The 16,776-nt window shown below is 45.6% G+C and overlaps 2 protein-coding genes across 2 annotated transcripts; one reads left to right on the plus strand and one right to left on the minus strand.

Moving 5' to 3' along the window:
• Positions 1–2,904: 2,904 nt before the first annotated feature.
• Positions 2,905–13,034, plus strand: LOC118398253 (kelch-like protein 31). Its single transcript, XM_035793414.2, has 6 exons — positions 2,905–3,068; positions 7,203–7,707; positions 7,854–8,200; positions 8,550–8,849; positions 9,016–9,191; positions 10,852–13,034. Exons 2-6 carry the CDS (start codon positions 7,263–7,265, stop codon positions 11,636–11,638), a joined length of 2,055 nt encoding a protein of 684 aa, XP_035649307.2. The 5' UTR covers positions 2,905–3,068; positions 7,203–7,262; the 3' UTR covers positions 11,639–13,034.
• A 1,366-nt stretch (positions 13,035–14,400) lies between these two features.
• LOC118398254 (60S ribosomal protein L11-like) lies at positions 14,401–16,776 on the minus strand. Its single transcript, XM_035793415.1, has 6 exons — positions 16,670–16,776; positions 15,815–15,965; positions 15,584–15,690; positions 15,073–15,204; positions 14,836–14,946; positions 14,401–14,480 (listed from the first exon to the last, which is right to left on the minus strand). Exons 1-6 carry the CDS (start codon positions 16,673–16,675, stop codon positions 14,451–14,453), a joined length of 537 nt encoding a protein of 178 aa, XP_035649308.1. The 5' UTR covers positions 16,676–16,776; the 3' UTR covers positions 14,401–14,450.

Below are 16,776 nucleotides of genomic sequence, written 5' to 3' on the forward strand. Positions count from 1 at the left end.
CATAATGTTAAAATATATATAAAACACAGGAGAATTACGTATTTACTGCACTGGGCCTTTAAGGCCAGCTTCTTCAGGCAGAAGTTTGCATCCTGTAGCTCCAACTCCAAAAAGTTCTGGGACACTGTGAAGTCCATGGAGAACAAGAGCACCTCCTCCCAGCTGCCCACTGCACTGAGGCTAGGTAACACGGTCAAAACCGATAAACCCATGATTATCGAAAACTTCAACAAGCATTTCTCAACGGCTGGCCATGCCTTCCGCCTGGCTACTCCAACCTCGGCCAACAGCTCCGCCCCCCCCCCGCACCTACTCGCCCAAGCCTCTCCAGGTTCTCCTTTACCCAAATCCAGATAGCAGATGTTCTGAAAGAGCTGCAAAACCTGGACCCGTACAAATCAGCTGGGCTTGACAATCTGGACCCTCTATTTGTGAAACTATCCGCCGCCATTGTCGCAACCCCTATTAACAGCCTGTTCAACCTCTCTTTCATATCGTCTGAGATCCCCAAGGATTGGAAAGCTGCCACAGTCATCCCCCTCTTCAAAGGGGGAGACACCCTGGACCCAAACTGTTACAGCCCTATATCCATCCTGCCCTGCCTATCTAAGGTCTTCGAAAGCCAAGTCAACAAACAGGTCACTGACCATCTCGAATCCCACCGTACCTTCTCCGCTGTGCAACTGGTTTCCGAGCCGGTCACGGGTGCACCTCAGCCACGCTCAAGGTACTAAACGATATCATAACCGCCATCGATAAAAGACAGTACTGTGCAGCCGTCTTCATCGACCTTGCCAAGGCTTTCGACTCTGTCAATCACCATATTCTTATCGGCAGACTCAGTAGCCTCGGTTTTTCGGTTGACTGCCTTGCCTGTTTCACCAATTACTTTGCAGACAGAGTTCAGTGTGTCAAATCGGAGGGCATGCTGTCCGGTCCTCTGGCAGTCTCTATGGTGGTGCCACAGGGTTCAATTCTCGGGTCGACTCTTTTCTCTGTATATATCAATGATGTTGCTCTTGCTGCGGGCGATTCCCTGATCCACCTCTACGCAGACGACACCATTCTATATACTTCCGGCCCGTCCTTGGACACTGTGCTATCTAACCTCCAAACGAGCTTCAATGCCATACAACACTCCTTCCGTGGCCTCCAACTGCTCTTAAACGCTAGTAAAACCAAATGCATGCTTTTCAACCGTTCGCTGCCTGCACCCGCACGCCTGACCAGCATCACCACCCTGGATGGTTCCGACCTTGAATATGTGGACATCTATAAGTACCTAGGTGTCTGGCTAGACTGTAAACTCTCCTTCCAGACTCATATCAAACATCTCCAATCGAAAATCAAATCAAGAGTTGGCTTTCTATTCCGCAACAAAGCCTCCTTCACTCACGCCGCCAAACTTACCCTAGTAAAACTGACTATCCTACCGATCCTCGACTTCGGCGATGTCATCTACAAAATTGCTTCCAACACTCTACTCAGCAAACTGGATGCAGTTTATCACAGTGCCATCTGTTTTGTCACTAAAGCACCTTATACCACCCACCACTGCGACTTGTATGCTCTAGTCGGCTGGCCCTCGCTACATATTCGTCGCCAGACCCACCGGCTCCAGGTCATCTACAAGTCCATGCTAGGTAAAGCTCCGCCTTATCTCAGTTCACTGGTCACGATGGCAACACCCATCCGTAGCACGCGCTCCAGCAGGTGTATCTCACTGATCATCCCTAAAGCCAACACCTCATTTGGTCGCCTTTTTCGTTCCAGTTCTCTGCTGCCTGTGACTGGAACGAATTGCAAAAATCGCTGAAGTTGGAGACTTTTATCTCTCTCACCAACTTCAAACATCTGCTATCTGAGCAGCTAACCGATCGCTGCAGCTGTACATAGTCTATCGGTAAATAGCCCACCCATTTTTACCTACCTCATCCCCATACTGTTTTTATTTATTTACTTTTCTGCTCTTTTGCACACCAATATCTCTACCTGTACATGACCATCTGATCATTTATCACTCCAGTGTTAATCTGCAAAATTGTAATTATTCGCCTACCTCATGCCTTTTGCACACATTGTATATAGACTCCCCCTTTTTTTTCTACTGTGTTATTGACTTGTTAATTGTTTACTCCATGTGTAACTCTGTGTTGTCTGTTCACACTGCTATGCTTTATGTTGGCCAGGTCGCAGTTGCAAATGAGAACTTGTTCTCAACTAGCCTACCTGGTTAAATAAAGGTGAAATAAAAAAATAAAAAATAAAAAAATCCTTTTTGACCTCAATGATATTGGTGATAATATACTGATATGGCCCTATATAAATGTTACATCTTACAGTTTTTATCATATATTTTTGCCATCATTAGTTATTGCCTTTACAATACTGATATTCAGATGCTAATGTATTAATAAGCAATACAATTATGTTGTTGTCAGTATCATAGTGCATGCCTCCTTTCTTGTTGATAGAATCTCTACAACATCCGGTGCATCAACAACCCCATCAAGTTTATCCACTACTTTGTTAAAATAGCACACACACACACACACACACACACACACACACACACACACACACACACACACACACACACACACACACACACACACACACACACACACACACACACACACACACACACACACACACACACACACACACACACACACACACACACACACACAGAGAGATAGACTGTGAGACAACAGAAACTTGAGCACAGCATATTGGCATAGTCTGCTCAGCCTAGTGGCTGAAGGGGGTGGATGGCAGAGGGCTGGCCACATATGGAGTATTTTTGGTGGGGAGGGAGGGGGTGCCTGCATTTGGAGTTGTAGGTGGTGTGAGCTGGAAATTAGGGAGGGAGGGGGTCTCATTTCATAGACTTGGTTGGACCCCGACTCGCTCAAACACTGAACCACAGTTCACTGAAAGACAGACAGAGGACGGAGGGACAGAGGAAGAGAGAACAACCTGTGAGAGAAAATCAACCAAGTGAAAGAAAGCCAAGAAACAAAGAAAGAAAAGGAAGAAGAGTGAGAGGAAAGTGGGTGGAGAGACAGGTAAAACATATTGACTGTATTTTTCTATAACTATTTGCATGATTCTTCGACTCATGATTTATCCGACTTGATGAGATAGCCTATCCTAATCATAAAGCATTTATATATATTAAGTAATATGTTGACATTAGAAGTTGCACTGCTGCGCTCTTGTATTTCACCAGAACCTTACAACTTAACCATTGCCAATAATACAAACTACAAGTGTGCAGACATTGGCATGAAAGACATACCCAAATAAGAACCATATCAAACATTTCATCACCTAAAATAATGGATGTAATCACATTGACTATAGCATCAATTACACACTATGTAGAATCTGAAGTTGCATTTTCTTTCACTCACACTCACAAACAGTTCATGTGAGGCCAAGTTGATAGCAGGATGCATACGAGCTATAGCCTCAAAGGCACAGTGTTGCTCAGCATCTATAAATAATCTCTGACGATAGGCAAAGGAATTCTGACACTGGGGGAGGTGGGAGTCGGACGCATGATGACTTTGTGTACCGCACAGAGTTCTGGGCTTTGAGATTTTATTTAACCACGCAAGACACTTAAGAACAAATTCATATTTACAATGACGGCCTACCCCGGCCAAACCCTAACCCGGAGGACACGTGTCCAAATGTGCGCCGCACAATAGGACTCCAAATCACGTCCGGTTGTGATATAGCCCAGGATCGAACCAGGGTCTGAGATGCAGTGCCTTAGGCCGCTGCGCCACCCAGGAGCCCAATTTTGCATCAACACTGTTAAACAACAGGTGGTGTTAGTGCTAATGATAATTCTTTCAGGCTTTGTTTTTGTTTTGTCACGGTGTCACCTACTCAGCTACCTCTACCACGTTCCAAAATCTTTCCTGTCAATTTTGATCCATCTCTGCTATTTTCCTTATGTTCATGCCCCCTTTTCATTTCTGTCCTCCTTTTTCTTTGGCTTCATAAGATGTTCTGTCTGTTCCTAGCCTATCCCATATGATGTTTTTCATAGGATCTGGTAGTTCATCCTTCCTTCACATTATTGTCCTGTTTCCTACCAACTCTGACCCTCATCATCCTCGACAAAGACATCTTTTCCGTACGGAGGTTATGGCACACTCGGTCACTCCAATACACATTTGAGAAGTACACTCAATCAATCACATTTATTTATAAGGCCCTTTTTACATCAGCAGATGTCACAAAGTGCTATACAGAAACCCAGGCTAAACCCCCAAACAGCAACCAATGAACATTTACACCATAACCTCCCAACATTAAGCTCTGCCTCAGACCTCAACTAGCTTACATACTTTTTTTCACAAAGATTCACATGCATACTGTATTAGATTCTCTGCCACTCTCACTCCCCTCCTACTCATTCTCTCTGAACTTGATGTTTTCAAATATCCCCGGTCAGTGCAGTGGATGATGCATGTGACTGGGCTGTGTTCCCCCCCATATGGAGAGGGGGACAGGACAGCAGCTGTTGTCGGTGTCATATGAGAGAGAGCTGACACTGGGAGATAGTTAGTTACATGCCAAAGGGCGGGTGTGACTAGCCACCTAGTTGGATGTCGCAACACACCGCAAAAGAGATGAAACAGCAGTGACCAGTGATGTACTGTACCACTAATAATATCTTGTGACAGACTCGCCAAAATCGAGTAGATGGCCAGAGGCCACCGCTTGCTCAAGATTTATTCTGGGTGCCAAAATTATAACCTACCATTACTGACCTATAGCTGGTCTGCACCAGAGATTCCACTGGGCACAGACATCAATTCTATTCCAAGTTGGTTCCAGTGTGTGCCCAGTGGGATGATAACTATCGGAATGATGGGGAAAGTGATCCCTGACAGTTTGACCTAAATTGTTGCCTGGCCAGGCCTTCTTGAGAAGTGCAAGTGAAGATAAGCATCCACTGAAACGTCAACAACACAAGTAGAGGCTGCTTATGTAAGAAAGAACCTGATATTTCTGAGACCACTTTCTTAAAACTTCTCCGCTGGTGGGCAAGAACCTGACCACCAAAGGAAGACATTTGCAAAGGTCTTAGAATATTCAGCAAGGTTCTAGAAATGTAGCTAACAATGTGACATGATTACATCAAATGAAAATAACCTTCACATAGCACATTAACCCTCTACAAATAGCTGTAACAACGGTTGGTGGGAGTCACAGCTGCTGCGTCATCTCCCATACTGGACGCCCCATGGCAGATAGACACAACAATAGAACAACATCAGACTTCGTCACAGGAACCAGAAATAGCAGCACATCTATTTATTCAATGAAATTACTATCTCTTAAAACGGGTACTTCATATATTGAGGAGATGTACACCCCTTTGATAGGTCAAGGATGATTGGTGACCCATATCCACTGCTTCTGTAGGTGATCTGTAAACAACAGTCTGGACATAAATAACCTTGGCTGGGGGTCAATCTCCGACAGGATCTCCATGTATGTATTTTCATAACACACGTGGTGGAAAGCACCTGCACTTTGACATGTTGTTTACTCTGACTTTGGCCATGGAAAGGTATAACGTTTACCGAGAACATCAGCAGCATGGAGTGAAAAATCTCCATGGTTTTTTGAGAGAGAAACAAATGTCCTTTCACACAAAACATATACATATTATCTCCTTTCTTGCCACTTCATTTTTTTAAATGAATCTGCAGAGGAATATCACAAGGTAAAAAAAAAAAAAAAAGCATGTTGAATTTCTGTTTCTATTTGTACATGTCAAAACAGACATGAAGCAAAATGAGACTCTTTGCCAGAGTAGAACACCCAGGGGTCAATTCCATTACAACAAATTACCGTGAAATACTTACGAGTCCTTTCCCAACAATGCAGTTAAAAATAATAACAATTTAAATAATAACAGGAGGATTAAAATAAACAAGAATGAGGCTATATACAGGGAGGAGCAGTACCAGATCAATGTGCAGAGGTACGAGGTACTTGAGGTAGATATTTACATGAAGGCAGGGTAAAGGGACTAGGCATCAGGATAGATAATAAGAGTAAAAAAAGAACAGAGTAGCAGCAGTATTTCCAGGTTTTGGTCCTCTGTTGATGATAATGACACTGTACCCTTGTAATCAAAGGGTTAGTCATGATTAGGTTGTCCCACTATGATCATTTTAATTTGTATTTTATATCTATAAAGGCCACAGTCCCAGCTTGTCCTTCTGTGTTTATTTACAAAGTGATAAGCACTGAATGAAAGTAATTTAGGTATAGTGTGTCAAATCACTGGGAGGATATGATGAAGGGCAGGTATGGGGTGTGGAACCAGAGAGGTGGTTTACTGGGTAGTAATCCAAAGCTATACTCGCTTTACCCTTAGTGTATTTTTAGGTGACATGAGCGCGCCTGTGTATCTGTAATTGAAGTTGCCATGGATGTTGAGCTAGTGAGATGTGTGTATTTTTCCAAGTATGTGTTACAAGTGTGTGCTTAGTTTGTCGTAATGATTGAGACACTTTGAAACTTGAATAACCAGCATGTGTATAAGCAACGTTTATACTTCATTTCTAATTTAAAACTAAGAGACTAATACAGGACCATACTGTATATTTTTCAAGTGTCCTTCTAAAACTCCCCTCAAGTTTCTCACATTTTTATATAGGACCATTTAAAACATGATTAAGATTCACAGTTTCTCTGTTGCTGAAATATAGTGGGAGTCTGTATTTGAGTATGAATACAAGCACCTGTGTGTGTGGCTGCTATAAACCATAAACCTGACCCGAAGCACCCTCAGAAACCTGCAGCTGTCAATCACACACCCCTCTTTTTTTAGACTCTGTCTGTGATAGAGAGCGAGATAAAGAGTTTTTGTCGTTACTTTCTTGCCATGGCCTTTTTCTCTGATGTTGTGGTACTTAGTACTTCTCTTTTTCAGGTCCTGTGTGCTGTCGCACTGAAACTGACCAACCCCACCTACCCACCATCCTTACACACCGGTGTCTGTCAATCTGTTCCCCTTCTGTTAGCAGCAGAGAACACATAGCTAGTCCAACAGTCACTCAGTGTTTCAGTGGTTGTTTATCAATGAAGAAAGCCCCCCTTACCACACTCAGTAAAAAATCTGCTTTGTCAATTTGTTGATTAGTTGGTCTGTCCTCATCCCTCAGTGCTTCAGTCAGAACTCGAGAGCCAAAATCTTTAACCCAACTGTTAAAGTAGCCGTCGCCATGGCCCCCAAGAGGAAGGTCAATCGTACAAAGGAGATTGCCATGGAGCCAGTTGTCACCCAGGTGAGCACTGTTACTACTCAGATGACAAGAGGAGGAGTGGTGGTGGTGGAGGGCGTGAAGAAGATCGAGGAGATGGCTGCACTGGATATTGTGCAGCACAACCACCTCAATCTCCCCCTGCCCCCTCCCATCATCAAGCCCGGAGAAAAGGGCCTGGGCCTGGGCTGTGAAGTGACACGCCCCCTCCACGGCAACGCCCTGCTGGAGGAGCTGAGCCGCATGCGCCAGGAGCGCTTCCTCACTGACCTGGAGCTGGCCTGTAAGACCAAGGCCTTCGACGTGCACAAGCTGGTCATTTCTTCCGTCAGCCAGTACTTCCGGGAGATCCTGGCCAAGGACCCCGGAATGAAGCGTCTAGAGCTGTCGTCGCTCTCCCCCCTCGGTAGGTTTCAAACTTAACCGCCTAGCATCTATAGCTGACATTTTTTAAAGGCAGGAACAGTCTTGTTTGGAAACGTATCTGTCAAAGTCCACATGAATAGACAAAAACACATGAATAAAGCGATGATGTTTTCCACCTATTCTCAGGCCTGGCCAACGTGATCACCTTCGCCTACCTGGGCCGCGTCCACATGTCCCTGTACACCATCGGCTGCACTGTGTCCGCCGCTGCCACCCTCCAGATCCCCCAGCTGCTCCAGATGTGCATGGACTTCCTGCTGGCCGAGATGAACGTGCAGACGTGCGTGTACGTGTGGAACATCGGCGCCGCCTACGGCCTGATCCCCGTGCGCGATGCGGCCCGCCGCTTTGTGCTGGAGAACTTTGTCGCGTTCACCGAGACGCCCCTGTTCAACCAGCTGACCCTGGAACAGATCACAGCCTTCCTCCAGGAGGACAGCCTGCTGCTGCCATCTGAAGTCACCGCCTTCCAGGTCAGCTCCGCTCACCTTGCTTTACCCTACTTTTCTGCATGTAATAACTGACTTGGGATCAGGTCTCCTCATTCCCTACCCCCAACTACAGCCATTTTGAGCGAAACCTAAATCAATCCTCAGACCAGCTGTTAAGGACATGATATAGCCACATGACCCTAGTACACAGACACTTTGCCAGGCTACTGTGAATAGAAATACTCAGTCAGTATAACTCTCTGTATGTATGGTTATTAATACACAATACCAGTAGGAATGAGAGACATAGCAAGGAAGCAGAGAGGGAGCGGTATTTATAAGCTGAATCGAATAGGATTCTAAGTATATTTCTGGTTTCATTCAACCACAGTTGGCCATGAAGTGGCTGGACTTCGACCCCAAGCGCCAGGTGCACGCCGCCGAGCTGCTGTCCCACGTGCGCTTCGAGACCATTCCTGCCAGCGAGCTGGTCAGCGAGATCCAGCCCGTGGCGAGGATGATGATGGACCCTCACTGCCACCGCCTGCTAGTGGATGCCATGAACTACCACCTGCTGCCCCACCAACAGAACACGCTGCAGTCTCGTCGCACGCAGGTGCGTGGAGGACAGGCCACCCTGCTGACTGTTGGGGGGCGTCCCTCCATCACCGAGCGGGCACTGAGCAGAGTGGTGAGTGTGGCGGATCTTGTGGTGGGCTAAACATTAGGCAGAGGTCAAAGACATGATGAAGAAGTTAACCAACATTTTAGAATACTACTGTTTCACCAATCACCATGATTCAACCTTATTATCCGAAATGAGAAGTGCTACGTTGTTGACGTTGGTTCCCTTCCAGGTGCTGTGGAGAGATCCACGAGAGGGTGCGGCCACCTGGCGCCACCTGTCCCAGCTGCCCGCTAAGAGCTTCAACCAGTGTGTGGCTGTGATGGACGGCTTTCTGTACGTGGCAGGAGGAGAGGACCAGAACGATGCACGCAACCAGGCCAAGCACGCTGTCAGCACCCTCAGCAGGTATATGGATATCCTGTATAACAACAGCAAAAAAAGAAACGTCCTCTCGCTGTCAACTGTGTTTATTTTCAGCAAACTTAACATGTGTAAATATTTGTATGAACAGAAGATTCAACAACTGAGACATAAACTGAACAAGTTCCACAGACATGTGACTAACAGAAATGGAATAATGTGTCCCTGAACAAAGGGGGGGGGGTCAAAAGTAACAGTCAGTATCTGGTGTGGCCACCAGCTGCATTAGGTACTGCAGTGCATCTCCTCCTCATGGACTGCACCAGATTTGCCAGTTCTTGCTGTGAGATGTTACCCCACTCTTCCACCAAGGCACCTGCAAGTTCCCTGACATTTCTGGGGGGAATGGCCCTAGCAATCACCCTCCGATCCAACAGGTCCCAGACGTGCTCAATGGGACTGAGATCCAGGCTCTTCGCCGGCCATGGCAGAACACTGACATTTCTGTATTGCAGGAAATCACACACAGAACGAGCAGTATGGCTGGTGGCATTGTCATGCTGGAGGGTCATCTCAGGATGAGCCTGCAGGAAGGGTACCAGATGAGGGATGAGGATTTCTTCCCTGTAACGCACAGCGTTGAGATTGCCTGCAATGACAAGCTCAGTTCGATGATGCTGTGACACACAGCCCCAGACCATGACGGACCCTCCACCTCCAAATCGATTCCGCTCCAGATTACAGGCCTCGGTGTAACGCTCATTCCTTCGACGATAAACTAAAATCTGACCATCACCCCTGGTGAGACAAAACCGCGACTCGTCAGTGAAGAGCATTTTTGCCAGTCCTGTCTGGTCCAGCGACGATGGGTTTGTGCCCATAGGCAACGTTGTTGCCGGTGATATCTGGTGAAGACCTGCCTTATAACAGGCCTACAAGCCCTCAGTCCAGCCTCTCTCAGGCTATTGTGGACAGTCTGAGCACTGATGGAGGGATTGTGCGTTCCTGGTGTTGTTGTTGCCATCCAGGATCTGTCCCGCAGGTGTGATGTTCAGATGTACCGATCCTGTGCAGGTGTTGTTACACGTGGTCTGCCACTGCGAGGATGATCAACTGTCCGTCCTGTCTCCCTGTAGCGCTGTCTTAGGGGTCTCATAGTACGGACATTGCAATTTATTGCCCTGGCCACATCTGCAGTCCTCATGCCTCCGTGCAGCATGCCCAAGGCACATTCACGCAGATGAGCAGGGACCCAGACATCTTTCTTTTGGTGTTTTTCAGAGTCAGTAGAAAGGACTCTTTAGTGTCCTAGTTTTCGTAACTGTGACCTTTATTGCCTACCGTCTGTAAGCTGTTAGTGTCTTAACGACCGTTCCACAGGTGCCCTTTCATTAATTGTTTATTGTTCATTGAACAAGCATGGGAAACAGTGTTCAAACCCTTTACAAAGAAGATCTGTGAAGCTATTTCGATTATCTTTGAAAGACAGGGTCCTGAAAAAGGAACGTTTCTTTTTTTGCTGAGTTTATGTATTAGCAAACACCCACACATGAGAAAAGTCACTGACTAGGTCCAGACCTTAACATACAGTAAATATTATAAGGCAGCAAAGCATACTTGAGTGTTCATTGATTATGTGTAGATTTCATTTCAATTTAGACAACTTCATATTCTGACTCATCACTGTTTATCTCTTCCTCCTCAGGTACGACCCTCGCTTCAACACCTGGCTGCATCTGGCTAGCATGCGCCAGCGCCGCACCCACTTCAGCCTGGTAGCCACCGGCGGGCGCCTGTACGCTGTTGGCGGCCGCAACGTGGAGGGCCTGCTGGCCACCATCGAGAGCTACCTGCCTTCCTCCAACATCTGGCAGCTCAAGACGCCCATGGAGATGCCACGCTGCTGCCACGCCAGTGCCGTGCTGCCCTCCGGAGACATCCTGGTGACCGGCGGCTACATCAACTGCGCCTACTCGCGCTCCGTGGCCTGCTACAACATTGAGACGGACACCTGGAGTGAGAAGGCCAGCCTGGAGACCCCCCGAGGCTGGCACTGCTCCTCCACCCTGGGAGGGAAGGTGTACGTGGTGGGTGGTAGCCAGCTGGGCCCCAGCGGAGACCGCTTGGACGTCCTGTCCATGGAGGTGTTCTCCCCAGAGAACGGTGAGTGGAGCCGGGCTTCCCCCCTGCCCCTCGGCGTGAGCACGGCAGGCCTGTCGCTCCTCGGGGAACAGCTGTACCTGCTGGGTGGCTGGAACGAGGCCGAGAAGCGCTACAAGGCGGCCGTGCAGAAGTACACCCCGGCAACTGACAGCTGGTCCATGGAGGAGAATCTGCCCGAGGCCACTGTGGGCGTGTCCTGCTGCACCCTGACCCTCCCACCCCGCCACACCCCCCGCAGGCAACAGCACCGCAACACCCCAACAACCAAAGAGGAGCAGCAACTGCCACAGAGAGAGAGCAGTGTGGCCCCACAGTCCATCACTGCCTAAGAGCGAGATTTTAAAAAATAAAATAAAAGAGAGAGGAAGATGGAAGGGAGGAGTGATAGAGGTGGAGGAGAGAAGAGAGCTGTAGATAGAGGAACAGAGCAGTAAAGAAAGGAAAATTAAAGATGGAAGGCAGAGTGAATTAACTCCTATACTGGTATGACAACAGCACATTAGGGAGTTCAATGGAATGGGGCCTATGTGGTTGTTGAATGTGAATATGACTGTAAATTAAATCAATTTGCAGTATGTGTACAATATGTATTGCAGTTAGTAAGGTGGAACATGTAACGACTGTGGTGATTACGTTTGTGTGTTTTTGTGTGTGTGTGTGAACATCCTGGAGTGAATGATAGTGTCTGGGTGTTCTACATTAAGTCATACAATCTTATGACAAATATTGCAATATGATTTTCAGCAAAACGTTAAACATTTCTCATTTAAAAGAAACAGCAAATATATGTATTTATAATACTATATGTATAACTGTACTGTGAAGTATGCTTGTCTGAAGTAGTTTAGCTCAGAAAAGTTTTATTATACATAATATATTTTTTTTAAAGTGCAATGAAGTGAGAGTTGCAGTAACTGCTGTAGTATAGGTGGACAATGTTAGAGGTCAAAATAACATGATTACAATGTCACCCACTGACAAACACAGGTAGAGAATGTCTGTCAGGGCGATAGCCCAGCAAACTGTGACCCTGACCTATTCACAGGCCTCAGAATTTCCACCTACCAGAAACAAAACAGCAGACCTTTGATTCGGAAATGAAATGGGTGACCATTTAGAGATTTGGCTCAGGTCATGTTTTGTATTTAGGCCATGGGTTCCAGCTCACCTGTGTTTGTTATAGAGTTTGTCGACCTCCATCTCCATCCACTAGGGTAGCCTAGTGGTTAGAGCGTTGGACTAGTAACCAAAAGGTTGCAAATTCATATCCCTGAGCTGACAAGGTACAAATCTGTTGTTCTGCCCCTGAACAGGCACTTAACCCACTGTTCCTGGGCCGTCATTGAAAATAAGAATTTGTTCTTAACTGACTTGCCTAGGTAAATAAAGCTACCAGGAATCACTAAAACTCCCATAGATGGGAACCTGCCTAGCAAAAAAAGGGGTCAAGTAAATGAGGACTCAACTATGTTTTTGGATGCTAATTATGCTTATTTGATTGGAGGAATCACTCTGTATTCATCTTACTGAGAGTTGCTGGCACAGGGTAAGTGTGTGTTGGTGCTTTTGGCATTTACATAAGCAGACCAATTCATATCTTTGACCAATTAGTAGAAAAATATCTGAAAAGGGCTGCTTGTGTAAACAGCCATCGTCTGTCCAGACAAGCAATTCCAGAGGCAACGTAACCCTGGTGTTTCACTGAATAAAGCCAAACTGACCTAAGAGGATCTTTTTTATTTCACCTTTATTTAACCAGGTAGGTTAGTTGAGAACAAGTTCTCATTTGCAACTGCAACCAACAATACAGTAGAACAAAAGAAAACAAGTCTATATACAGTGAATGCAAATGAGGTAAGTTTAGAAAATAAATAGGCCATGGAGGCAAAGAAATTACAATATAGCAATTAAACACTGGAATGGTAGATCGGCAGAAGATGAATGTGCAGGTAGAGATACTGGGGTGCAAAGGAGCAAAATAAATAAATACAGTATGGGAATGAGGTAGATAGATGGGCTGTATACAGATTTGCTATGAACAGGTGCAGTGATCTGTAAACTGATCTGACAGCTGGTGCTTAAAGCTAGTGAGGGAGATGTGAGTCTCCAGCTTCAGAGATTTTTGCAATTCGTTCCAGTCATGGGCAGCAGAGAACTGGATGGAAAGACGACCAAAGGAGGAATTGGCTTTGGGGGTGACCAGTGAGATATACCTGCTGGAGCACGTGCTACTATGGTGACCAGTGATAAGGCGGGGCTTTACCTAGCAGAGACTTGTAGATAACCTGTAGCCAGTGGGTTTGGCGACAAGTATGAAGCAAGAGCTAACCAACGAGAACGTACAGGTCACAATGGTGGGTAGTGTATGGGGCTTTGGTGGATCGGTTTATTTCAAACCTCGGAGGTAACTTGTGGTCACATTCTCCAGGAAACTATTTCTGCATTGTATATTGCCACTTTCTCTAAAATGGCATGAAAGAGCTGCATTTGGAAGCATAAAATCCTCCATGCCTGCACCAACTAGTCTCCGACACTCTCCCAAAGGCATTCTGAAGAGCTAGGAGACAGCTGCTTAAATTCATGATTTCAAGAGCCATGTGACCTCCAAAAATAGTATCAAACTCAAATCACCCAGACTACTCTATTTAAGAGCCAATACTGCCATCATGTGCCAGAATAATGAAACATCAAGTATTACATACACAAACCGTTCAATACAACTGGCTGCACTTAGGGAAGTACACGGCAAATCACTCAAAATCAAATACATTGTCTCCATCATGCTTTCTGATTTTATATTCATTTCCCCTTTAAATAGCTTCTTATGGCATAATTACAATTTGAGCTTCAGAGGCAAAAGCTTCTCAACAGACCCCTAGTATTCTGATTTTGAGAGCAGACTAAGAGAACATACTAACATGTGCTTGTAAGGAGCAAGCTCCATTCTTCCCAGAATATAGACCCATTAGCGCAGTCTGTCCTTTGAGTCATGTTATTGCCAACAGTTTCCTATTATGCAGAATTATAAATGTGGATTACTCAACATAAAGCATATTATTCATATCACTTCAATGACCACAGAACCAAACACTGGTATTTTTCCATTTTATTACAGTTATAAACATGGTCAACGATGGTTCTTTACTTCCCGGGGAGGATGATACCGTCATACTAAAGAAAGGAAAAAAAGGAAACCATTAGATGCTTAGCAAGGAAGTCTACTCAAGCTGCACACAAAAAAGCCATCAATTTTATATTACACAGGTCATTCAGCCTTACTATACAATAGTCAGAGTTCTTACCAACAGCATTCAAGCAACAGAAGGCAATCATACCTGCATGGGGGCACTGAGTGCAGGCTTTTATTTCAGCCAAACGGTAACCGCCAATTCAAAATGATCAATGTCAACATTGAAGACCAAATTGTTGATTAGTAGACTCAGGAGTGCGTTACTGCTTAATTGGCAACACACAGCAAATAATCTGCAGGCATGACTGCCCACCCTGTATAAGAGGACCCACACACCTTCTGCTGGAACCAGCGCATGGCTTCCTCTTTGCGGATGCGGTGCCTGAAACCAATGCGGCCCGTTTTCTGCTTCTTGTCAGCAATGCTGAAACCGGGTCTGCCCAAAACCTGAAAACAAAGAGTGAAAGAGAGAGTGTGGTTCAGATTAGAAAACATGTAAAAACCTATCGTATCCCAACTGGCAGGTAAAATCAACTTTTAAAAAATAATTCTAAAATATGTGAAGCCACTCACGACGTAGAAGTCCAGTCCGTAGATACCGATGCTGGGGTCGTACTTTATTCCCAGATCAATGTGTTCCTGGATGCCAAAGCCAAAGTTGCCGGTGTCGGAGAAGTTGTTCTTCCTCAACTCGTACTCACGCACCTTTGAAAGAAACAAGGTATTCCATGTAGCAGGGGCAACATGTTGCAACATTAGGCAATGTGCCTAAATACATTGCTAATGTGGACAATGGTCTAAGTTGACACCTTGCCAAATCAAAATCACCATTGGCTGAGGATGAACACAAGTGATTCAACTTAACCATAAGTATACAGAACTCTAGGAAAATACAAATAGGGGTAAATGTTACAACTATACTAAGCCCTACCCTAAAGGGTGTCAGAAAGAAACATTCCCTTGGCAAATTAATGGTGATTAAGAGTTTTGCATAGTCAACAAACCCACATCCCAAAACACTCATGCTGTGGTTGTAATAAATAGGTGTAGTAAATGGACAGTGTATAAAATATTGAAAACTCACCTTGAGTCCCTTTTCCAGGATCTCCTCAGCCTTAGCTCCACGGACGGTACAGTGGACAGCAATCTTTTCATTTCTGCGGATGCCGAACGATCGCACAGTGTAGCGGGCTGAGGGGTACAGGGGGAGGAAGACTTCAGCACAAACATTTTCCACTAACAGGTCAATCAACAGGGTAACCATCAAACACACAGCCACAGATGTTCATAAACAAAACAGGCATAGGATACCTACCCTTGGAGAAGACAGGGGTCTGGCCTGTGAGCTGCTCAAGCACCTTAGCAGCACGGGTCAGTCTGTCACCACTCTCCCCAACACAGATGTTCATACAAAGCTTGCGGATGCGAAGCTCACGCATGGGGTTCTCCTTTTTCTCGCTCTGTTCCTGTTGAAATCAAACGTTGGCATTAGGTGGCTGGGAGGTTAACAGTTACGTTTCGTATGTTTCGCTAGGTACATCAGCTGTCCGCTATGCAGCCAAGCTGGACAGCTAGCTAGTTGCCAACATAGCAACATGTCGATATTAACTAGCTATTAAACCCTGGTCAATGTCAATAGATACCCAACTGGCGATCTTTAGGCCGTTTCCAAGCAGCCACACATGTTTACACTGACAAATATAAAACGTGATTCAATGCGTTTCACTTCCTGGCTAAATAACCAGATTCCTGCCAACAGGACATGCCGGTGCATATCCTATGGCTTATCGTCGGCTGCTACTAGCCACCTCGCTAAGGTATCATGTTTACAATGTTGCAGTCAATTGTACAATTTCGTGAATGTTCATATTTTCACTGTTAGCATGTTAACGTTCTACCGATGTCGCGTCAACTGTAACAAAGTACTGAGAAACATATTCGGAGAGAAACCTCGACTTCAACAGCCATGTCACTTTCCCCAACATACGCTTCAACTAAAAGCAAGGACGCATATTTTGTGCGTAATACAACTTTGTTTCAATAGTGCACATTAACCTACTGATGTCTGGTTATAAAAACAATGGGTTTTTGGCCGTATAACGCTGATGATTGTGGATTTAAAAGGTAACCCGCGAAATCTTGCCTCCTTATACGTAAAACCTGCACTCACCGCCATGTTTGATCACTTGAAGAGGACGACACATTTCCGGGCCAGCGCATTTATAGGGAAGTGTTTAACTAAATGAGCCCTACGTAAAATCACGCATTTGAAGAAAG

Source organism: Oncorhynchus keta, chromosome 19 (genome assembly GCF_023373465.1).
Source record: "Oncorhynchus keta strain PuntledgeMale-10-30-2019 chromosome 19, Oket_V2, whole genome shotgun sequence".
NCBI classification, from domain to species: Eukaryota; Metazoa; Chordata; class Actinopteri; order Salmoniformes; family Salmonidae; genus Oncorhynchus; species Oncorhynchus keta.